The 26,023-nt window shown below is 33.3% G+C and overlaps 1 protein-coding gene across 1 annotated transcript; it reads left to right on the top strand.

The window, feature by feature from the left end:
- Positions 1–5,987: 5,987 nt before the first annotated feature.
- LOC148280381 (uncharacterized) lies at positions 5,988–26,023 on the top strand. Its single transcript, XM_088228488.1, has 8 exons — positions 5,988–7,169; positions 14,309–14,438; positions 15,959–16,081; positions 17,212–17,864; positions 18,473–18,556; positions 21,017–21,100; positions 23,941–24,045; positions 25,954–26,023. Exons 1-8 carry the CDS (start codon positions 6,067–6,069, stop codon positions 26,021–26,023), a joined length of 2,352 nt encoding a protein of 783 aa, XP_088084614.1. The 5' UTR covers positions 5,988–6,066.

Raw genomic sequence — 26,023 nt, 5'->3', positions numbered from 1 at the left:
AAGTTTGTTTTTGATTGTTTACAGACAGCATTCGTTTTTTTATGGATTCCAATCAGATTATTTCATTGAATTCCTTAAAATTTCCACGCATTTATTTTTAAATACTGGATTTTTGGTTGTACTAAAATAATATCCACTGACATTCTATACATTTTTGAAAATCGCATTCCTGACTCAAGTGCATCCCTGAGCAGAGTTTGACATTTGCTAAAAGAATTCTTTATTTAAAAATAATCGATTACTTTATGTTTTGGAATTCAAACATAAACAAGTACTTAGGTACCTACTCAAATTCAATAATTGGATATCCTATTATTTTTAGATTTGAAATTCAATCATAAACATGTACCTAGGTGCCTACTTACCAATGAAATGTGACAACATCTTTTTTACGTTTATCCAAACGGTTTTTACTGAAGATTTTTTAGTAAAGTTTTGTAAGTATACTTAATTATGTTTAACCTTAAGAGGAAACGCGGTCCGACTTTTCTTCATACAAACGGATTAACTTATTTTCTCTCTGAATTATGGCATTAGAGATATGTTTTTTTTTCAATAACAACAACAAACTATCGCGCCGTTTCCCCGAGAATAAAACGCCACATCACTCTATCTTTGCATTCAGATCTCGCTTCCTTTACATTCATAGATCTTCACATGCACGCGCGCCAATTATTCCGAGTTTTGGCATATCCATCATCAAGTATTTGTAGGATTTGGTCATGCCATGTCTTCCTCTATTTCTGCATCCATGAACATTCGCATTGTAAATATTTTTAGCCGTTCCTTCGTTGTCCATTCGCTGTACATGTTCAAACCAACGCACCTTTCTTCTCAGAATTTCCCCTTAGCTTTGCCAAACGCTGTATAAAACAAAATACGTAGCAGCGTTGGGAGGATCATTACCGCGCTTCTTCTGCAGGTAAAATCACTAAAATGTTTTTCCCAACGCTGGCTGATGCAGCAAACTTCCGTCATCATCACCAAAGTACTTTCGAAACGACCCAAATTTTTACCGGACACGGAGCTATGAGAAGTTATCTATATAGGTTTAAATTAAGGAATGATGACTATTGTCCATGCGATGATATTTCTTCACAGAGTATCGAACATCTGTTATTTTAGTGCCCATTTTTCAGTTTGCAACGCCCATAATCTTGAAGCAGAATGCAGGAAAGATGGAATATCCTTAACAGATATCCACACTGTAGTTAAAAGTAGTTATCACGCGCCATTGTTCTTGAACTTTGCAACAATGGTGATTGGACTCATAAAGGTAATAAACCAAAATCAGTGATCGAACATCCCATTTCCAAGATTTGTCTTCGAAACGATTTTTTCCGAGTACCTAAGCCTTGAATATGACACGTAAGGCTACTAAATACAGGGATCCAAATATATATTTAAAAAAATAAAAAAACCAACGCAGAGCTTCTTTCTTGATTTTGTTGTTAATGCTTATCTCAGCCTTACGTAATGTACGGATCTCAACATTTGTGCATCTAAAGTATATATTTTTACGACACATTCACATGAGAGATCGTATTTCGACAGCATTTGATTTTGTTGATTTAATCTAAATACGGGTATGAACTCAAATCTAGCAATAGCAAAGCATTGCCGGGTGCAGCTCGTATATTATATAAAGAAAAACTATAGAGACGCGCCAATGGTAAATATCTATATCGGGTAAAATCACTGCAAAAGAGCTATAATTCAGGGAGAAATTCGGGAATACGTTTGGATGAAGAACACAATACGCTTACGGGCCTTGTTTGTTTGTTAATGAAGTGGAAACGTCCAGATATTTAGAAAAAATACGCCAATCAGTATTTGATTGGTTTTAATATATTACTTATAGCAATAAGCCCGTTAATGTACATTTATTTCATACTAAAGCTAGGGTTTCCTAGGACAGCGGTGCCCGTATTTTAACGGCCGTAGTGACTAGAGTGTGGTTTCCTAGGAAAACGGTATTATCAACACCATTTACACACTCTCTAGTCGACGTTACGACGGCTGTCCACTGCATCACCGTTCACTACGGCCGTTAAACTACGGGCACCGCTGTACTAGGAAACCCTAGCTTAAATGATTAAAATAAAAACAGAGTATTTCTGGACACATGGGTTACGCTGATTGCCTAATTCGTATTTAAAGGCGTTCTGTGTTAATTTTTATTTGATAAGATAATACAAAAATATTTTTTTCATATTTTTGTACAACACTAGCATTATCTTACAACTATAAGAGCCTTACGCATAAACTTGGCATAAAGTTACACTTAAGTATAGTGGTAATAACCTAACCTAACGCTCCTATATACCTGCGTGAAAAATTTCAACGCTTATCAGTTCATGGTTTACCCTTTCGTTCTAATTCTCAAGGCACTCTCTTAATACCCATCCACAATTCATCTTTCTTCTCTAACTCATATAGTCTCCATGCGGCTCGACTGTGGAATCATCTCCCATCCACCATCAAAGATGTTACTACATTATCTCTGTTTAAATCACGTCTGAAGAAACATCTCCTTTCTCTTCCTTAATCTCTCCTCCTTTCCTTTTTCCTCTTTCCTTTTTTTTTCCTTTTTCCCGTTGAGAAATAGTTTTGATTTAAGGTAATTTATAAACAAATACGTTTATTTCTATTTATATATATAATTTTAGCTTTTTAATCTTTTTTTCTATTGAATATGTTCTGTAACTTGAATTATAAAAATAAAACTTTTATTTTATTGGTTGGTTGGAAGAAATTGCCATTTGGCAATAAGCCCGCTAATGTACAAATAACATTTTGTACAAAAAGTTAAATAAATAAATAAAATATATAAATAATATTCGGATAGGAATACCATTCTTATTATAATGGTAGAATAAGGATGATATATTCCCATCCGAATTATACCACCAAACTTAGGCGTAACTTTACGCCGAGTTTATGAATAAGGCCCTAAATATGTTATTTATTATCCGGCACTTATTCTCTTACTTATATAGGTTAACACTTTACTTTTACGTGAATTCAAAAGTGAATGAAAGACAAATTATTCAAACAATAAATAAAATTAACCACAACTGACACCCTCTTACTTTACAAAATAGGAAATAGCCTCATGTGTTTCCCCTAGCTCCTTGAAAAGATTCACTTTGCCCAACAAGATTTCACCAACTATTTTACGTTGAGACAACTAGTAAGAGAAATAGTCAAACACACACCAATTCTTAGTCGATATTGATTTATTTTATAGCATAAACCTGTACCAACGCACCGCTAGAACCTCCATTGAAAATCGTAATACCTTGCATTATATTTTATTTCCATTATATTATAATATAACTTAATCACCAACATGTTTTTCAATTATTTTTTTAATAAATTTCATAAAAAGTACATGTTTTTGTAAAATTCTAAACATATCTACACGTGTAGTAAACATATCTACACGTGTAGTAAACATATCTACACGTGTAGTAAATGTTATCACTGTAACTCTCGAAAAAAAGAGACTAACTCTTGTGCTTGGAAGGTGACTTACACTGTTTTAGTTGTTTATTTATAGGAGTTTATATAATTTTAAATACGAGTACATGAGAAAGAAAAATAAAAACATAGGATAAATAAAGAAAAAACATGAAACAATAATGCATTCAAACTAATTAAAATTCAAAAATTTCTTTAGATTAACTTTAAATTTATTTATTGATTAGTTCACTGGGAAGATTATTATAATTTTTTTACACCATATAGATACATACTTCACTTATCTAAAACATATCTCAGCTTAAATTCAAAGGGGCCACAAATTGGAAACCCCGAAATTTTGTTTTATTGCAAAAATGAGATATAAATCGGTCATATATTTCTAAAAGAAAAACTCCCACGAATTTTGCATTATAAATGACCAATATCGCACAATAGCCCTTTTGAAATTTTGCGTTTTGGTGACGATGGTTTGCACAAAACTCCACAAGTAGATAGATAAAGCTTTAAAAAAAACCCATTTAATAATATTAAAAACATAAATGAAAAAAGTTAGTTTATTATTAATAGTATATTTTGTGTTTATGCTTCAATTTTAATTATTATTGGTATGTTTTCTAAAGATGGATTTTAAAAAAATAAATATTATTATTGATTTGAATTGTTAAGCATCTTTAAATGAAAAAAATACATGTAACAATAAAGATCCTGCCTAATACTAGAATTTCCTAGCTAGTCGTGACCTAAAACAATAAACCACCGTACATTATAAAACTGAAATAAATTATAATATAGTATAAAAATATATATTTGATATTGAGGTTAGATGGCGCTCCAAACGCGCTAGTGAAAGCTTTCCCTGTTTCATGACATATATACTAAAACCAAAAATGTCACCGATATGGATATTCGCTAATAAGCGGAATGGGGAATGTTGTAGAATTCTACATAAAAGTGGCCACTTGAACCCAACCTATGACAGGTCATAAGCCCTGTAAACGCTCGAATATCCATAATCTTGAAACAAAAATTCTACCCATCTCTGTAGTGATATAAATAATAATATACCTACTCCCCCTTGGGATAAAACCCAGAATTGTGTGTGTATAAATATGTAAATATATATACACATACCAAAAATAATAAAAATATATATATTGTTAGAAAACTATAAATGGCTTATAAAATGGTTATGTAATATATCTTTAATGCTGTTGTTTTCTCAAACAAACAAACCATCACGCCGTTTCACCGTAGGGGTAGGCAAAGAGGATATAATGCCATATCTCTCAATCTTTGCATACAGACCTTGCTGCCTCTACATTCATACATCTTCTCATGTACGCGCTCCGATTATTCCTACTTTTGACATGTCCATCATCAAGTATTTGATGGACTTGATCGTGCCATGTCTTTCTCGGCCTACCTCGTTTTCTGCATCCATCAACATTCTCATCGTAGATCTTTTTAGCCGTTCTTTCGCTGTCTATTCGCTCTACATGTCCTAACCAACGCAGTACACCTTTCTTGATTCTGTCGATAATGCATGTCTCAGCCTTACACAGTTCACGGATCTCGACATTTGTGCACCTATCATACATCGTTTTACCACACATCTGCCTGAGGGATCGCATTTCGACAGCATTTAATCTACTTTCATCATCATTAGAGTTGGCACTAGAACTCCACTGTGAACTGCTAGTTTAGCCTCCTGCGATAAACATTTGTTTGCCAATGTATATTTCAGTGCACCGTTCACCCTGTTCTCGGCACTCACCCTCCTTTCAATATCTTTCTCGGTCTTTCCATTCCTAGTAAACATACTTTCCAGATACACAAATTCTTCTACCTGATTCAGAATATCTCCGCTCACTCTGATCTAACATTTAGTTATATTTTCATCCCTTTCAAAAACCATCATTTTCGGTTTATCAACATTCATAAGCAAATCGGTTTTCTTGCATGCATCGTTTTTCTTGCATCATGTTTTCTCTAAATAAAATAATAATAAATTTTATATTTTCACGTGGAGTTATTAATAAGGATTAATATTATCATATACAAATTGAATCGAACTATTTCAATTACGTTTACCGTTAAACTTGCTAAAGGAACTTCTCCCTGGAAGCCATATTTCAGCAATGAAAATATCTCATTTCAATACCTAACAACTAAATTGTAGGGGCGCCCTCTTCTTTGTACCATAACTACTACCACGAACTAAATCAAATATTAATTTTCGGGGCATATGTACTCATTCCAGATATATTAATTACCTCGTCTCTTTCCTTTGCATTGCAGGTGTCTCGGGAAGAGGAGACCGACAGTATTTCATCCCCGATGCTGATAAATCGCAGTAGCGAGGATGCCGCCATCACATCTCCTGGAACGCCAGAGAGTGAGATGGAAATACTGCTTGAACGCGGGGAGAAAAAGGACGATTGACGTTTGCCAACTCTCTACGGGGTAGTATTTTCCACGATCATTTTCGCAGAGAGGAAAAATTGAACGGCGGTGATACGCCGGTTCCCGGGTAGGGGAGGAGGATTTTCCACGGGGGCCGTATAAAAGAAGATTTTCAAAATGGAGTCGTGTTATATTCCTAACAACCCGCAGTACGGGCTGGCTCTGGAGTACTCTCCTTACAACAGTTCTGCCGGTTACAATGGCGCTCTCGCAGGATTTCCTTCCGAATGCGATCCCGCTTCAGACGGCGTTCTCTGCTGCAGCGGAACTTTGCAAGACTGTGAACCTCTGAACTCTCTCAGAGACTGTGTCAACCATTGCCATCTCAATGAGTGCAGAGGCACTCTGAACACCATCAACGGGGATCTAGACGAGTGCGCCGGGAGCTTGGATGAATGCCAGCAGCTAGAGGACTCCGGTGGCAGATTGGTCGATTGCGACGATAATTTAGTGGACTGCGACGGGCGGCTTGTCGAAAATGGTGGAATCATTAACTGCGAACGAACTTTAGACGACAACGACGAAAGATTACGTCGGTGTGATAATTTAGAAAGTGACGCTCAATTTAGAACCTGTGACAATCGATTAGAACATTGCGACAGACAGCTGTTACCCAATTGTGACGTTCGGTTAGGAAATAGTTTAACAAGTTGTCGGGAACAATTGGACGATTGTGATAACGGTTTGGCGAACTGTGACGGAAGTTTAGATGACTGCAGCGATCGTTTAGGTGAATGTGACGATTTAGGTGACTGTAACGATCAGTTAATTCATTGTGACGATCGACTGGGCGACTGTGGCGACCATTTAGGAAATTGTAACGAACAGCTAGATAGTTGTGACGATCGGTTGAGAAATTGCGGCGATCATCTCGGCGATTGCGACGATCATTTGAGGAATTGTGATGACCGCCTGGGCGATTGTGACGATCATTTGAGGAACTGTGACGACCGTCTCGTAGATTGTGATGATCGTCTCGGGGATTGTGACGATCATTTGAGGAATTGTGACGATCATTTGAGGAACTGTGACGACAGACTGGGAGAGTGCGATGACCGGCTCGGGTTCGAGGAGTGTCGGGGGGTTCTAGGTCCGGGACAAGCGGGTCCCGGGTATTGGATACCCGACGAAATGGCATCTTGTTCCTTCTCACTACCCCCGTTGGATCTGGACCCTCTACCGAGCCTTTTTCCCTTTTCGCCTTGCTCAGGAAATTACAAGTAAGATGTTTTTTTATTATATTTGGTAACAAATATCATATTTACTGATGTTAACTGCATTTACTCTGTACCTTGTTTCATAGAGATATTTTTTTAAATAAGCCTTGCAAATGCCACAACCATAGTATTTTTTTTTATTATTTCAAAAAGTAATTTTAATATTGCAATTTTTATTTTTTTACCTATGAACCGTTTATTTACGGATCCATGAAACTTTTATATACATAATAACAATAAAACCAGTGAAAAAAAAATAGCATTATAATTTATTTTAAAACATCGAGAAAAGTATACAATGGTAAACAGTACCTATTTATATGTAAAAAAAGAAATATTACATCTGTAACAAATACAAATATTTACCTTTATGAAAGAAATGTAAATTAAAGAAAACAGCAGTTTTAAAAAAGAGGAAGAGAAGAAAAAACAATAGAAAAAGAAAGTGCTTTAAAAAGAAAGTAAAAATTTGTTTTTCATGGTTTCTATAAATATTAATACTAAACCATAATAAATTTAAAAAATAATTATACACACAAGAGTGAAGAACTAATCATAATTTGATTTTTTAATTGTTAATACTTTTTTGAAACACAGGATTTGATCATCAGCGGCGTGATATAAAATAAATCTAAATCATCACTGTATTGATTTTCAAGTCGCTGCATGCAAATAATTGGTGAATTCTATGAATAATTATTACCATGATGATGAATGTAAAACAAAAAATTAAGTCTTGTTGGTCTATGTGGAATACGAAAGTTTATTAAAGTGAACAGTTTATTATTTTACAATCTGTCCTAATTATATCAACGACGGAAGTTTAAAATACAAGAAAGAAAGTGCACTGGAACCACAGCACTATAGTCCGAATTTTGAAGACGTATTAGGTATTTTATTATACTTTGGACCACATTCGAAGAAATGGTAATTTGGTATGCAATGATGAAAAATTGTTAAATACAAATTATTATTCTTTTTCTTCTTCTTCTTTTGCCGCTCCTACTGGAGTTCGGCGACCATCGTCCTAAATTCATCACGATCCTGGGCCAGTATTATCAGCGCTGCTACATCCGGCACACCGAACCACTGTCTGAGATTTCTGAGCCATGATGCTCTTTTCCGTCGCATATCCCGCCTGTCCTCTATTTTTCCTTCCATAATAAGTTGGAGAAGGGCATACTTCTCATTGCGGAATATGTGACCAAAGTATGAGGCTTTTCTTCTTTTGACAGTGGTCAGTATCTCTTTGTTTATGACGCTTAAAACTGCTTCATTAGAGACACGATCAGTCTATGAGATTCGAAGCCTACAACCAAAGTTTGAAGACGTCAATTTTGTTCATCGTCAAGACTTTGACAGTCCAACCCTCTACTCCATTCAGCGACACTAAATAATAATAATAAATTTTGACAATTTTTACAGCGCCGTTTTCGTGAATAATCACTTCAAGGGCGCTGACACTAATAATACATAAGCTTTTATTGCTCTTCATCTTGCGCTTAGTCTCAGATTTGGTTGCTCAGGAGTTTCTGCATTTTATAGAAGGTGGATCTCGCAATCTTAATTCTGGTATTTATTTCTGAATCCGGATTCCATCAGTTCGTTTATTTATTTAATTATATATCAACGGTTCAAAGAACCTTTTACAATAAAAAGTTTTACAGAAATAATCACAGCAGTGAACAATTCATTATGTAATATATAATTTGAAATATAACTAGAAAATTCAACTAAATAATTAAAACTAAACAAATAAGTATTCTTTTTTTTTTTTAAACTGCAATAAAGTAAAAAAGAAACACAAATAAAAGAAAACAAATTGAAGTGATGTTCTAAATATAAATATAGCAAATTAAACTTGAGAATAATTTAACATAAACATAAAGTGACTAGTATTTAGCTAGGTTATAATGAAAAAGAAAAATAATGCTACAATAAGATTTTATAAATAATACGTTTTTTGAAAGCTTAAATAATCTTAATAACACCTTTATTTTATCAGTTGGTTGGAAGAAGTTGGAATTTGGCAATAAATCCACAAATGTAGAGTTATATATAAAGAAATAAACAAAAATACGGATCCAAAAAAACAAAGTTAAATTTAATAATATATTTTTAAATAAATTCATTATTTTTCTAAAAAATAACGAGTGAGATTACATTTTAATGCATTAACAGAGTTTGTATTAAAAATATCAAATATTTTTTCGAACTTATTTTCATACCTATGTATTCTGGATATAGGTGAATGCATTTCAAAGTTGGTATTTATATCCCATTACCGTCTGTAGTGAGTAGTGAGACTAATTTTAATGGCTCTCCGTTTGCTGGAAACCAAAGCTTTGGTTTTAGAGCGTTCATGTCAATGAGTCTTTTTGTTCTAAAGCCTATTTTTTTATATTTTTAATTTTTTTATTTATATAGCATTTAATATACATCTTTATTATTTTTTTTAATGTGATTTCTTTTATTCTTATTTGTCATGTTTTTTTTTTAGATCTCAGGCGTAAAATAATTCAATTAAATTAACTAACTAACTAACTAACCATCACGCCATTTCCCCAGAGGGGTAGGCAGAGAGGATAGAACGCCACACCACTCTGTCCTGGCACACTTCCTTTGCTTCCTTCACATTCATACATCTTCTCATGCACGCACGTCGATTATTCCGACTTTTCACATGACCACTTTCAAGAATTTGTTGTACTTGATCATGCCATGTCTTTCTCGGCCTTCCTCGACTTCTACAACCAGACACATTCGCATCATAAATCTTTTTAGCCGTTCTTTCATCATTCATTCGCTCCACATGACCGAACCATCGCAAAAGACCTTTCTTAATTTTGTCAATAATGCTTAACTCAGCCTTGCATTCTGCTCTAATTTCGACATTAGGGCACCTATCATACATTGTTTTTCCGCACATTCGCCTGAGGGATCGCATTTCAACAGCATTCAGTCTACTTTCGTCCCTTTTTTTCCAACTCCATGCTTCGCTTCCATACATTAGGGTTGGTACCAGAACTCCATTATGAACTGCTAATTTAGCCTCTTGCGATAGACACTTATTTGCTACGACAGACTTTAAGGCACCATTAACTCTGTTACCGGCACTAACCCTCCTTTCAATATCCTTGTCCATATTTCCATCTCTAGTAAACATACTACCCAGATATACAAATTCTTCGACCTGTTTCAAACTATCTCCATTTACTACAATCTTACATTCAGTCATAGTTACATTTCTTTCAAAGACCATGACGTTCGACTTTTGCACATTCATTAGCAAATCACTCTCCTTGCACACTTCGTAAACCTTTGTAACCAAGGATCAATTAAATTACTTTGATGTAAATTGAATTCTCTGTCTTTACCATTTTTGTATAAATAAAGATACATGTCTCGAAGATGTCGCGAAAGCGATAAAACCCTTCACTGATTATTTCTCTTTTATTGATTAAAGTATCACTCGTCTTTTATTTCCATAACACGATTAACAATTTTTTACACAAAATCAAGAAATACTTATTTTTTACAATGTACACCTTGGTCCATACAGAATTGGTTTTTTTTTCACGTACTATTACTCAAAGGCATGGCCTGTACGTGGGTTATCAAATGATAACCCACATAAAATTTTAGGGATTTTATTAAAGGCTGTTAGAATAATACGAAAGATATCATTTTTTTATAATATTAAAACAACTCTCTTGAATCCATGCCTCGTGTCTGAGGATGGTAATCACGCCCGACATCAGGCAAGGCTCGTCTGGACAGCCTCCCTTCTACTGGAACGGTCTTCTGCTGCTCTGTAAACATCTGCCACTGATAGTTCTGGTAAATTTACAATGTTGTATGAAATAAGCATGATAAAACAGTCTATTTTATTCATTTATTCATATTTTTTATCGAGATGCGTTGCAATTGAAGCACCAGTGAAGTGCCCTTTGCACCACTGGGTGCATATACGGAAATTGGGATGATGCCTTTTGCAAAGAAAAAAATAATAATAGAAACAAAATGTGGGTACACAATATGAATATCTCAAAACCTTGCAAATATAAAAATAACAAAACAGTGCAAATATAAATTTAACCAAAGATCATAAATATCTAAAAACAGTGCAAATGTAGGTAAAAGATCATAAATATTTCAAATATATGTTCCAAACAGTGCACAAAAGATCATAAATATCTAAAAACAGTTCAAATATAAATATCTAAAGACCGTCTAAATATAAATATCTAAAAACAGTCCAAATATAAATATCTCAAAACAATGCAAATATAATTACATGCAATTAGAGATCATAAATATCTAAAAACAGTCCAAATATAAAAGCACATGATGACTGAACTAACTAGACTAGACGAGACATAAAATGACTAGACAATATTAAATTTCTAATGTAACCCTAACGGGTTTTTAAAATTGTAAATAAATAAAAGAAAAAAATATCTAAAAACAGTGCAAATTTAAATATCTCAAAACAGTGCAAATATAAATATCTCTAAATATCCCAAATATAATTACACGTAACAAAAGATCATAAATATCTCAAAAACGGTTCAAATATAAATATCTCAAAACAATGCAAATATATAACATGTAATAAGAGATCATAAATTTATAAAAACAGACCTAATATAAACATCTAAAAACAGTCCAAATATAAATATCTAAAAACAGTGCAAATATAAATTTTCTGCAAAATATAAATATCTCAAAATGATGCATATATAAATATAACAAAATTTCTTGAATTTTTTTTTTGTTCAAATATCATTTATTTAAATAGTATAAATTCTCGACTCGAATGACTGCAGTTCGCCACGGCGCGCGGCGAGTTAAACTCTGCTTGAAGGTAAACTATACCCTACCTATAAAATGCCGTAAAACGTCACCCTGCATGACAACAGCAAGACTTTCAGTAAGTCCTGCTCCCTGGCGTCCTAGAGCGGTCCTCCCGGGCAACATGATCTCTGACCTTACCATCAGGGTCATGGCAGACAGGGAGAGGACGTATGGCGAATTTGACGCCACAAAACCGAGACCCATCGGTGCTTCGATTATGAACGCTATCTTCATCTGTACATATCGAGACGGTATACTTAACTTCTTTACTATCTGTATCTACCTCGGTATGTTCTACCTACTGGTCATCTCGACATGATGTGATCGAAATCAACCAATGAATAACCCCAAAGGTTTAATTCACGTTTCTTACTTCATTAACATTTAAAATAGTTCTCATTTATATTTTAAATAGGTTTCTGGGATAAAAAGTGCCCACTTCAAAACGATTATCGGGTTGTGGTCCTGTGGCTAGTGTCTCGGACTCACGAACCATAGGTATGTGGTTCGAATCCCACTCCACCCCAACTTGATTCCCATTTTCTAATGGTGAGTTATTTACAACTCGTTGAAAATGGCCCTCAAAATTAAATATTTGGGTAAATCATAAGAACGCAAATATTTTTATTTTTTAAAATAAAATATATAAACTTCAATAAATCCCAATTCAAGTAAAAAATCGTTGCTCGAATATGATTTTTATATGACTTTTGACAATTGCCTATAGAGTATGCAACGATCATCTGTATTTATCTACTGAGCGATTACAAGGCCGATTCTCGATACGTACACTCAGAAATAACGTAAAACAGATGAATCCGGATATTTGAGTTTCACTGTATTTTTATTATTATTGTTGAAATAATAGCAGGCAAACACACTAACCAGTACATCATGAGGCAGACCAATATCCACTTGATTTCCTTTGTATCGTATGCCCAAGACTGCCGTTTTATTTTCTTTTTACTTAAACATCTAAGAATGGAAGAGAGTCGTTAGTTTGTAGTTCCATTGTGAACTTTATCGGGGGATGTAATGAATTTATGTTCTATAAAAATATTCAGTTCAATTATCCCATGTGGCCAGACTGCAAAGATATCGTCTACATACCTCAGCCACACTTTAGGTACTAAATTACCGTATCCAATGCTGTATCTTCAAATCTTTCAATAAAGAAATTCGCTATCACTGGCGAAAGTGGAGAACCCATGGCTACTCCTTCTATTTGTACATAAATTTCACCCTGATATGTAAAATATTCGAAATCAATTACATGTGAAAACTGTCTCCTTTAACACCTTTGACGCTCCTACTGCTGCAACCAAACATACTGCAATTCACCATAGTCGATTTTTATTTATTATAACGTAAATATCAAAGTTATTTACAAACAAAGCCAAGCACAGCTATAAAAGCATCCGATCGCACCGTTATGTTTATGTTGTCAATTAAAACAAAATGGCCACCAACTGGTTGCTAACCAACATCGTTTGCGTTCTATGAAACATAGTGATAGGACTTCTCTATAGGTTCACGCATTATTACTCAAAAGTTTTTAACCACTTTTTTTTCTACCGACCAGTTTCTACAAGCCGGTTTCTACAGGCGGATTCTTTTTTTAAATGACACTTTTCCAAATAATTATCAAATTCCCTACCATCAACCATTAAAGCCGCATTCTATATAAATAATATAGAAACATTGTTAAAAAATCACAAAGTTAAAGCCCCTAAATATAATAATTCTGGCATATGCCAATCAAACAGTAATGATTGTGATTCAATATATATTTAAAAAACTAAGATAAACTTTAATATAATGTAAAAGAACTCTTAAAGTGCCTAAATATTTATTTTTTTCTGAATTCGCAAACAATCTATCTGATCACAATTTTAATAAAGACACCGGATTGTTGATAATAAAATATTAAAATTAGATAACCTGGAAATCTTAAAAAAGGGTTTCATATTAAGAAGAAAAGAAAAACTGAATAAACAACCTCTAATACCCGTATGCAGACACAAAACTTAAGGTGAGGAAAGTATATTCTAATTTCAAATGCAAAGAATAACCCGAAGGTGAAGACAATAGAATGTACTTTCCTCGCCTTAAGGTTTGTCTCTGCATACGGGTATAAAACTATAAGACCCCTAAAACGGATCCGGTAAGTGGGTGGATTTCAATGTTGTTTTTACTAAAAAAAAAAAATTCTAAAAACAACTGTTTACTTTTTCCCACTTAACTTTCTATGATGCATCTAGCACTAAGATATTGAATATTTTCAGGGGTGAACTAAAAGAAAAACAACCTCACGAGGTAGCAGACGTTCTCCTTTCCTTGAAGCACGCCGTGGTGCACCCGGGGGCCGAACTTGGAACTCCCTACGGACAACAGGACCTGTCTCTACATCCTCAGGTAAATCATAATAAACCATTTCTCTATCCACACCCAGTGACGAGTGTATACCACAATCGTGCAATAGGGAAATATCACGTTTTTTTAAAAATTGTAACCTTTTATAGGGCAAATGATTCATTTTAGAATTTGAAATTTAAATGTTATATTTTGAAATACTTATTGCCCACATAAAATAGATTTCATAAAAAAAAAAAAAATATATATTTTCCGAAAAACAAAATTTTGATTGTTGTATTGCAATGATTAGTTATGTTAGAAAATAAATTTATAAAATAAAAATACACAGATATTCTTTACAAAATTTTATTATAGAATATAAACAATTACAAATATAAGTATTTTTTTGTTTTTTTTTTTTTTAATTAAATATAAGCGTTTCATTTTTGTCGCCCATTTTCAACGAGTTGTAAATAACTCACTATTAGAAAATGGAAACCAAGTTGGGGTAGAGTGGGGTTTAGACCTCGGACCCCTGATCCGTGAGTCCGCAACACTAGCCACGGGTCCACAACCCTATTCAAACATAAGTAGAAACACAAATATAACTGTAAATATCAGTAATTACATTTTTTTACAACCGTTTTGACAACGGCATAAACACATGGATTTCTAGGTAACCGCGCCAACTTCACGCGGTTGGAATAACGACGACCGTTCTGTTCTGTGTATTGAAGTCATAAAGTTGAAATTTCTATGGAAGATATTGGAAATATGACCCTTAAAGCTATTAAATAATGGTTAATGTATCAACCAATTCCGGTCTTTGCCCTATAAAGGGTTTGAGTAAAAAAGGTTTATGAAACACTCTCCAGTAAAAAAAAAACTTGCACAAAAACGTATTCGTAGCACAAAAAATACCTACTTTTAAATTTGTAATTTTGAATTCCCTCAAAAACGGTCATTCCATTGGCCACGCCCCTAATACGTTGCGATCTATCTTTATTTGTTCCTTGCCATTGAAATTCGTGTAGAATTATATCACGAATATTTACGTCATAACAACCAAGGCCAATCACGTCGCGTTTTTCTGCGAACGTTTTTGTATTGAATTTCTTTTTTGCATTTATGAATGAAAACATTTCTCCACAATATCCATATTGATTTTGAAAATACATTTAATTATTTCAAATCAATTTCATATATTTTTATCGATATTCGTAAGATGTGATATTTCCCTATTAACACCGATGAATCGTAAAAACAAAGGATAGATAGTAGTAATAATAATAATAATGGTTTATTAACAAAAATTACATATTCTTTATCTACTACATACATACTAAGGTAATAGATTTCTCTAGATTATGTTTAGTCTGCCTAACTAGGTACAACCTGTTTTAAGGCAGACATTTTATATGAACCTATCTAATTGACTGATATATTGCAAAATGTGTGCAGCCTCAGAGCATAGGCATAATATGTCTATTTGTGAAATTCGTAAAAACGCAAGTTTTTCTTATTGTTAAAAAAAATCTTTTATAATTTTAGTACAAAATTAAAAATATTGTTTTCCGTAGATGGTGATGGGCGGGCCAGGGTGCTACGATTCGTGTGGAGGGGGAGTATTTCCTACTATGAGTGTTAATGTCTCTATGAATATGACCATGCATGGATACCCACCTGACCAAATGTGCCCGCAGGTAATTTAATAATATTATTTTTTCTTATTGTATTTTATTTTATTTCATTTTATTTTATTTTATTTTATTTTATTTTATTTTATTTTATTTTATTTTATTTTATTTTATTTTATTTTATTTTATTTTATTTTATTTTATTTTATTTTATTTTATTTTATTTTATTTTATTTTATTTTATTTTATTTTATTTTATTTTATTTTATTTCATTTCATTTTATTTTATTTTATTTCATTTTATTTCATATTATCACATTTTTAAATAAAACCTATTTTAATTTGAAAATAAATAATAATCGTATGATAATATGCGACATTCAATTGCGTTCAAGTGTATTAGGGTAGGGCTTAAAAACTAACAGTTAAAATCTACCCGTGGGTGGTATTCCAAACGCTCTCGTGGCCGTATTATCTCGAGTATTTACATACAAAATACACGAGAAAAATTGCTTTTTTGTGCCGCGAGAGCGGCTCAGAACAGCACCTCAGGACACCCTCTTTTTTTGTTCTATGATATAAAAAAACACTACTACAAAATTTAAGATTAAAAAAACATGTTTAGGGGTCACTACCGAGCATTGAACTTTTTTTTAAAATGGGATTTTGTGTTTCTTTATTTTTTTTTATGTATTTTATTTTATTCAGAAAACATGCAGTCTTACATAATTAATATTAAAAACAAATATTTTCAACCTGTCTTTTTAAACATACAGGGACTTAATTATTTTCATAAATATATTTCAGCTTGCCGAAAGCAGCATAACTTAGCCTTATTTTTCTTGGCAACTCCGCTGTCTGTTATCTTTACTAAGTTTACCAAGTTTGACTTTGTGTGGGTGATTATATCAATATTAATCATTATTCAGAACGGTTATCATAGCTTGTTAAAAAATGCATAAGTAGGTATAAATTGATATACATTCAAAAGATTCATTGTGAATTTTTGTTTATTTCTATAAATTTATTTATGTCCATCACATTTCATAATTTTTATTGTACTCGTAAATTAGAAAAGTTGGAACATCATAAAAAAATCTCATAAGCACTTTTATCATATAATATTCTGTATTCTCTTAAATGTTTTTCGAATAACTGCCTTGAAAAATGCAATTTCGCAACTTGTTTTGTTTAAGATGCAATGGGGTCAAAATCCTTCATCATCTCCGATGAACGTCATGTACGCCCAGAACCAGGGGGTCATAAGTCCCGCACCATACCCAGGCTCCGCTACATACTCGTTCACAGCAGACTTCAGGACACCAAACCAATCAGATCCTCTGATCACAGCAACATCCTCGTTCAAACCCATACAAATAACATCAGCGAACCAAAAATGCCAACAAAACGGGTCGAATTACAACATATTCTCACAGAAGCAAACCCCGCCAAACTTCGCAGCGCTGAATCCAAATATGGTCCAGAATAAATCATGCTTTGGCAGTCCTAATCATAGCCAAATCAAAACAAGATCTTCGACCAAGTTACAGCTGACGAACGAGCACCAGTTGAATTGTTCTTCTGTTGGTCCAACGTACCAGATTTTGGGTAGCCAAAATCAGAGTCATTTGAACTCTCATATTGGTTATCCCCATGTGGGGAATGGAGTCAGTTTGCAAAATGGTCATTCTGTTGGTGGAGGGAAGGTTCAGATAGGTTCCTTGAGTGGGTGCTCGGGGTCTGAAGATGAGCAAAAACCTAATTTGTGCAGAATTTGTGGCAAGACCTACGCTAGACCGAGCACGCTGAAAACACATTTGAGAACGCACTCCGGCGAACGACCGTATAGGTAAACTATATATTTTTTTAATTTAAACATCATTATTTTGCCTGCGTTCCATTGTGCATGGATCACTGCATTAAAAGACCAGTCGCAAAGTATCTCGATCAGTCTTTGTTGTATAAAGGCAAAATAATCCACAGAGTATCCTCACAGAGTAATAACACGCCTATGGCTAAAAGAGTCACCCATATGAAGAAAGAATATTATATGATTATTTGCCGCGAAGTTAGCTACATATTATAGCAATACAACGGGCCGTGGGTACTCGGGTCGAAACCGTCCGTTACACGTTTGTTGTTAAACTAAAAACCAAACCAAAACTTTGGAACGCTTCTGTTCTATGCAATAGAGCTAAAGAGCTCCTCTAGAGAAATATTACTCTAAGATTGTACCCTTTAATATGGAGGATCTTCAAATTGAAAAAGGGTGCTTGAAAACAAACGTACAACCTATTGTAAAAAAAAAGCTCTACTCAATTATTTTAAACCCCAAATTTGTCGGCGCGGAAATTGAAACTGTATTTTTCATAATAACTTCACGCATTCCTTACTAAACTCCAAAATTCTTGACCTATTCTCAAAACTGAATATTTATTTATTCATTACTTTTTTCAGGTGTTCTGATTGCAATAAGAGTTTTTCTCAAGCCGCTAACCTGACTGCCCATGTGAGAACACATACTGGCCAGAAACCATTTAGGTATGAAATAAATATATTTATATATACACGTTGAGTATTGGACGTGTGACGAATACCTCGTCTTGGGGGGAGGAAAATTTAGATACTATGCTGTGTTGTTGAGGAAAGAAGGTTGCGCAACTCCACTAACCTGCTGATGATGAAGCGTGACGTGTGCTGGAACCCTGGTGAAGCTGGCGGTCGTGAGACGCTGGCCAGCTTGTATGGAGCTATCGGTCTAGATGGCACAGTTCGCTTGTTTAATTATTAGTTGGAAACACTTCACTTGTTTGATGTTCGATTAGTACTCAACATTTTATGTTGTTTCCGGAACTCACACGTATTATCATTGTTACGTGCAGTGCGCTAGGAAAATGAGAAGGGCGGATAGGATATAGATGTGGTTGAGAGTTGGCCTGAACAATATACAAATCTCAATCATCCGATTATCTCTACTATGATACCTACACTTAAAGCAGCGTATCTCTACCATTTGAAAGCTCTTCAAGAAAATTTTAAATAATTAAAAAAAATAGATAATTATGTCAAAAAAACTAAAAAGCATATTTATTCAAATTAAAATTAATTCATATAAGACGCGATTTGGGAGTACGGTATAATCGGATGGGATGGTGCGAGTGACACAGTTTTAAATAGTGTATTTGTTGCACAAAAATCCATAATTAAAATAATAGTCAGAGTCCCGATACAGACATCTACTGAAAAAATATTCCACAAATCACAACTTATGACACCAAAGCAATTATACCCTAAAACAATACTCACTTACAGATTCCAAAACTATTCCTACTCAAATGAAAGACATAACCCCTACAAAACATCACATACAAATAATATAATCACTAGATCCTCAACACAAAGACAACTTAAACAAATACAAACTAATACCACTTTCGAACAAAGGGATTTTGAGTATTTTTCAATTAAATATATAACCTACTTCATCTATTAAAACAATGAGGAAGTTCTGTGGTTTTTTAATATTATTTTATTTATTAAAAAACTATTAAACTAAATCAAAAGATCATAGGCTGATTCACGTGAACCAGTGACGTCATTCAAAGTAGTGCGTTTTTATCAAAATATTTTTTATTATTTTTTCCGTACATTTTCAAGAAACTTTGCCGTACAATTTAATGCTCTAATTTTTACCCCGCGCAAGAAAACATTTTTGTATCCAATTTCCCGTAGGGCTTAAGTTCCTCATTAGTAACGAGAAAATGTAAAAAAAAGAAGACTAGGCATCTACAGGGCTTATGACCTGTCAATAGCTGATTTAAGTAGCCTGGCACTGTTGTAATATGTTAATATAAACAGCTCCCCAGGGCTGGTATTCCAGCGCGCTATAATGCGTATTTAGTACCTAAAAACGCGCTATACCGCGCTATAATTTCGTTTGGAATACCAGCCCTGGGAGTTGAATCCAGTCCTTGTCTACGAAAATTTAGATAAAATCAAAATATTGTTGATAAATCCACCTGGTCCATGAAGAAGTATAAAAATGGAAAAAATAACATTTTCAGGCGTTGCCTAAGTATGTAGGTGAAATAATTAAATTAGATGAATCTCACCGGCATAAATAAAAATTTCATATCTTTAACTTCACAAACTTCAACAGATAAAATAATGAGGAACTTCAGCCCTACGGGAAATTGGATACAAATTTTTTTTTCTTACGCGGGGTAAAAATTAGAGCATTAAATTGTACTGCAAAGTTTCTTGAAAATGTACAGAAAAAATAATAAAAAATATTTTGATAAAAACGCACTATTTTTAATGACGTCACTGGTTAATGTGAATCAACCTATGATCTGAGAGCTATGGAAGATTTCCGGTCTACTTGTCGCTTCTGGACCGATGGGAAGAACTGAATGAGAATAAGCGGAAATGAACCTCTGACGTTACACGCGGTGTTATTTCAGAAATACAAAACTTTGAAAAATCGTAGCGCCGATAATACGATATATAAAAAAATTTTAAAAAAAAAATTGACTTAATTTAACAGTCTATTAACAAATACTTTTAAAAAAAAAACCACTGAACTTCTTCATTGAAGGAATATAGATGTTCAAATATGGGCAGAATGGTGAATATTACAGTGTGTAAAGTGGCCACTTAAACCAGCCATTAACAGGTCATAAGCCCTGTAGATGCCTAGACTTCCATATTACCTTCTCTTAAATGTTCTTCATCTCTGTTGTAATTTGTTAGTACAAAACCATCTTTAGCGTATTTTACGGCATGTTTTTTTTTATATAACGACAACAGCCATGTTAATTTTCAGGCCAATAAAATACTAGATGGTAAAATCACCGAGGTTTCTGATTGGACAGAAGTTACAATGTCAGTTTTATCTTTTTTAGAGTAATCATATCAGTTTTAAATTTGTAAAAAATAACTTTTAGGAATGAATCTTATTTTTGGTATCCTTTTTAAAATATTAATTCTTTTTTTTTTCAGTTGTCAAATATGCCACAGAAGATTTAGCCAAAGTTCAAGTGTTACCACTCATATGAGAACACACTCCGGTGAACGTCCCTATAGGTAAGTATTTCTCCCTTTAGTAGATTGTAGTAACATTTTTTTATATTCATAAATATGAATAGCAAATGCTCATTTCGATTACAGGCGCCCAAATCTATCGTTCTAGTTAAACTTTGGCGGATTCTATGCGCACTATTTGGCAATCACTAAAATTACATACATGTCGTCGCTTCAGTTCGGTTTTGTCCAACAGGCCAAAACACAAATCTTCCGCAATAGAACTTTAAAGATTTTTTAAAGAAATAGACATAAATAATGACCACAGCAAAATTCGTTAAAAAACTCGGTAAACAATTATTTTAAAATATTTTTTTGATTTAAATATTACAAATCAAGGCTTTCTCAGGACTCCTGTATACTTAGCTCCATTTCGTTACAAACGGTATGTTGTACAAAAACGAACTAAAGCGACGATGTCGCCGCCAAATAGTCAAATCAGGGCCGCGATTACAAACGCCTTCATCGGTACATATCGAGACGGCATAAACTAACAACGATATATGAATATAAATTTATATTTGTTTCATATAAATATGCACATTTTCATGGAACATGTTTTGAAAAAAAAAAACATATTATATTTTTCATATGGAAAACTTCATTTTACTTTGTAGATAAAATTTAAGATATATTTTAACTACCCATTAGAATACGGACACAGTCACTACACTGAGTGGCTAGGCTGTTTATTAAACTCCGGCATTCAACTAAATGGCTACGCCGTTCGTTGAATGAACGTTTGACGAAAGGGTTTTATTTTTTTTTAAATAAATATTTGCGTTCTTATGATTTACCCAAATATTTCATTTTGAGGGCCATTTTCAACGAGTTGTAAATAACTCACTATTAGAAAATGGGAATCGAGTTGGGGTAGCAAACCACGGACCTTTGGTCCGTGAGTCCAAGACACTAGCCACAGGACCACAACCCGATTCAATTGAACGTTGAACGTTGATCGCGCCTTTAATTTGAATACAACAATAACTGTTTTTATTTATTTATTTATTTTTTGTATGAAGTTAGTTTTGGTTATAGGTTAGGATATATTGGGTTAAGCTTAATAATCATAAAATCGTTTTTTTGCTTAACTTCATTCTTATAATTGAACGTAGTAATGCAGAAAGCAGCCAGCCATAAAAAAAATAAACAGAGATAATTGCACCTTTGTGAAAAGAGTGAAGAAACAAATTTACACAACAGTTGGAATGTTTTTGACTTTAACAAATGATAAACAAGGAATATATAAGTTTTTTTTCACATTACAAACAAAAATCAAAGTTTGTATTTGACCAGTTTTAATGATTTTTTTAATTCGTTAATATTTCCTAGTGTTGTGGGTGTTTTCTGCAAATTGAGAAATGTCGTTTTTGTGAAAGACACTATTTTCAGAAGGTGATTATTACAGATTTTTTTATGAAAGCGATAACACCAATATCTCATTTATTCTAAATTCAGGACTGGCTGCTTTCCGCATAACTACATTCAGGTAATCCTCAACTTAACTTACTAAATTAATTAAATAGCATTTTTTATGTTAACTTTTTTTTTTATTTAAAAAAAAGTTACATTGGCGTTCTCATAATTTACCCAAATATTTCAATTTTTGTGGCCATTTTCAGCGAGTTGTAAAAAACTCACTATTATAAAACGGAAATCAAGTTGGGGTAGAGTGGGGTACGAACCACGGACCTCTGATCCGTGAGTCTGCAACACTAGACACGGGACCATAACCCGATTCATACATCATTTAACTTAACCCAACCTCCTAACCTAACTCGGTGGTTTTTGGTTAGGCCGTTTCTAAAGGGTTAGCTTTCAACCAGCCAGCACGTTGAACGATGATTTATCTCAATTCATTTAATGAATGGCCTAGCCATTCAGTTAAATGCCGGCATTAAATGAACAGCCTAGCCGTTATGTTGAGTGGCTGATTTGACTGTTTGGCGGCATCATGTTTGATTTCAAGTGTTCATATATTTTGACATTTAATTATCAGTGTGGCCAGATATGAAGCAAAGTGTCTTCGCATAAAAAATATTAAAATCTTTCATTTAATCACTCTAGAGAAGATCCAGAATACCACCCCTTGTTTGATATGTTGTCCTAATATAACGCCCTTATTGTTTTGTTAATCGTAATATTATTTTGGAACAATGAATTAATTTTAATTCGAAACTGTTGCTATCGTATAAATGTTTTTCAAGTGTTTTCAAACCAATATAAACTTTTAAAATTTATTTCAACAGAGAGGGAAAACATTTTTGAGAAGAAAATACGGAAGTCTAGGCATTTACAGGCCTTATGACCTGTCATTGGCTGGTTTAAATGGGCCACTTTACACACTGTGTAACATTCACCATTCTGCCCATTTTTTAACATCTACTTAAACAGGCCACTTAAACCAGCCAATAACAGGACATAAGTCCTGTAAATGCCTAGACTTCCACATTCCTTCTCAATTATTTTTTCCCTCTCTTTTGAAATAAATTAAAATATGAATAACTCTTTAGGGAGGAAATCCAGCCCGTCTGCAAGCATTTGGACATACTCAAACATTGTTGAAATATAAACTACTTTACTACTGAATTTTGAAAAAGCCTTATTCAAAAAATGTGTTTCATCTCTTTTCTGCCAACAATTTCTTCGTTGGAAAGATGCTATTTTGAACAGTGAAAAATATTCAATCATAATCTCAAATACAGATAAAATTTACATAGGTACTTTGTATTCAAATAAAAGCAACGATATGTAATTATATTATCGTAATAAATACATTTTTTTTTTTAAACGTGTTCAAAATCATAATTATTTGTATAATTTAATACTTATTTTTGTTTTAGGTGCAGAGCATGTAAAAAAGCATTTTCTGACAGTTCAACATTGACAAAACATTTAAGGATCCACTCCGGAGAAAAGCCGTACCAATGCAAATTATGTTTTTTGAGGTAGCAAATTTTTGCATGCAATTATTTTTGTGTTGTTATTTTTATGGTTTTTTATACACATAATATTTTTTGAAATGGGTGATTCTTGAATACTTTTTTTAAGGCGCATAGACAAATCTTACATACAATGTTTTTTGAGATGGGTAATTTTTACATAAAGGAGATGTACCGAATACGGAATAGCTTAGGGAAAAAATCTTATTAATTATAATCAAATTATTTATACGGTATTATGCATTGTACCTAATTATTTAATTAGGCACAGCTATGTACCATAAAACGTCGTCGAAATATTTTCAAAAAACTTACAAATGTCATAATTTTAAACAAAAAGTAAAACAATAGAAATAGTGAATTTTCAAAAAATTGCTACTAATATAATTTTTTTATTATTATTTAGCATGCGACAATCACATATTAAATCAATATTATTACCCTCCGAACACTCGATATGGTACATATGAGGGCATGCTTTGCACTGGATTCACTCCTGCCTTTAATTTTGTGTTTTTTTTTCAAAATGTCCCTTTTCTTTTTTAAGCCTTCCAGTTCTGTTTTATATTCTGGAAGCCTGGATACAACCTGGAATATATAAATAAATTTAGTTCTACTAGATTCCATATTAGAAACGATGTTCCTAATTTCGGACAATGTCCCATATTAGGAACAATATCAGTACAAACAAACGTATTCACTGAAGAAAATCTACTTGAATTTATCTTCAACACATAATGAAAACACAACATTTAGACTGTTTTGTGGAGAAAAAAATATTAAAAAATAATAAAGTGAAAAAAAATATTAAAAAATAAGAAAACGCATAAAATCGTTGTCTCTGACGCTTGTGGATCATCTGGCATCCGGGCTTGTACTAACATGTTTAGGTCGGTCGGTGAGAAAGTGGGTACTCTGGGTAATAAGGGCGTACTTGCTTACTTTTTGAGAAACAGCGTCATCTCATATTATAGACGTATGCCAAATTCGGTACATCTCCTCTACGTTACTTTTTTGGCATGGGTGAAAATCATGAATTCAATATTTCGAGGCTTTCCTGACAGAATGTATAAAGTCAATAAAACAAGTTCCGAGATAATCGGAATTAAAGCTTTTTTGTTCTTTCAAAGCATTATATCTCCCACATTTTTTTTAAAGCTTTTTAAGAGTAATTTTTATTCTGGGCATAACATAAAATTTGAAATCAACATCTTTCACCAATATTTAAAAATAAAAAAAATATTTGAAAGAAAATATAAAGCATTCTGTTTTTGATTTTTGAAGTGGATTTTTCACTTACAGAATGTTTTTCCTAATCATTCGTTTTTTTTATTCACAAACTCGATTTTGAAAGAAAACCTGTTGTACTTAGTTTTTTAAAGTATCTATCGAATATTTTTTCATTTCATTCCAATGATCTAATTTTGCTATTGACGCTTCAATTTTACTATCCAATCATTGAATGTTTGGTCTGTGTCCGGACGGATAAAGAATACCGTTCTGTCTGTGAAATGGAACCAAAATCCCGGACAAGTGCTTTCGACTCGATGACTGCTCTCCGGTAAAAACCTGAAGAAGTAACTCGATTGAAATTAAGTTCGCCTCTTTGTGTAGTGGTTAAGATCCTGGGCTCGATTCCTGGCAGGGTGGATTTGAAATACTGATTTTAAATGTTTTTTGAACTGCAGTTTTTCATTTTTTCTGGACTGGCGCCATACCTTCACGAAACAGATTATCGGGATATGCTGCATTTGATTTACCAATGTAGTGCCCTATGCACCTCTAGGTTTAGTGGGGAATAATAATTATGATTATTCAATAATGTTCCATGACATATTTTTATTTGTCAATATTATTAGAGAAAATAGAAAAAAATTTTGGCAGTTAAAAATTACATTTGATTTTATTCCTCAGATTTTCGCAGTCTGGCAACCTCAACCGACACATGCGCGTGCATGGCAACAATGCCGCGCTTCTTGGATGA

The sequence above is a fragment of the Micrasema longulum genome, unplaced genomic scaffold (assembly GCF_059751315.1).
Source record: "Micrasema longulum isolate JH-2025_06_02 unplaced genomic scaffold, ASM5975131v1 h1tg000586l, whole genome shotgun sequence".
In the NCBI taxonomy this organism is placed as follows: domain Eukaryota; kingdom Metazoa; phylum Arthropoda; class Insecta; order Trichoptera; family Brachycentridae; genus Micrasema; species Micrasema longulum.
Note: the sequence above shows the minus strand (reverse complement) of the source record. Positions and strands in the feature narration are given on the sequence as shown.

What these genes read in the sequence shown, in the direction of transcription:
- LOC148280381 (XM_088228488.1), top strand. Translation starts at nt 6,067, where the DNA reads ATGGAGTCGTGTTATATTCCTAACAACCCGCAGTACGGGCTGGCTCTG. An exon ending in ACCTGTCTCTACATCCTCAG is followed by an intron (nt 14,439 to 15,958) that starts GTAAATCATAAT and finishes TGTTTTCCGTAG; the next exon opens with ATGGTGATGGGCGGGCCAGG. An exon ending in TCCGGTGAACGTCCCTATAG is followed by an intron (nt 21,101 to 23,940) that starts GTAAGTATTTCT and finishes TTTTTGTTTTAG; the next exon opens with GTGCAGAGCATGTAAAAAAG.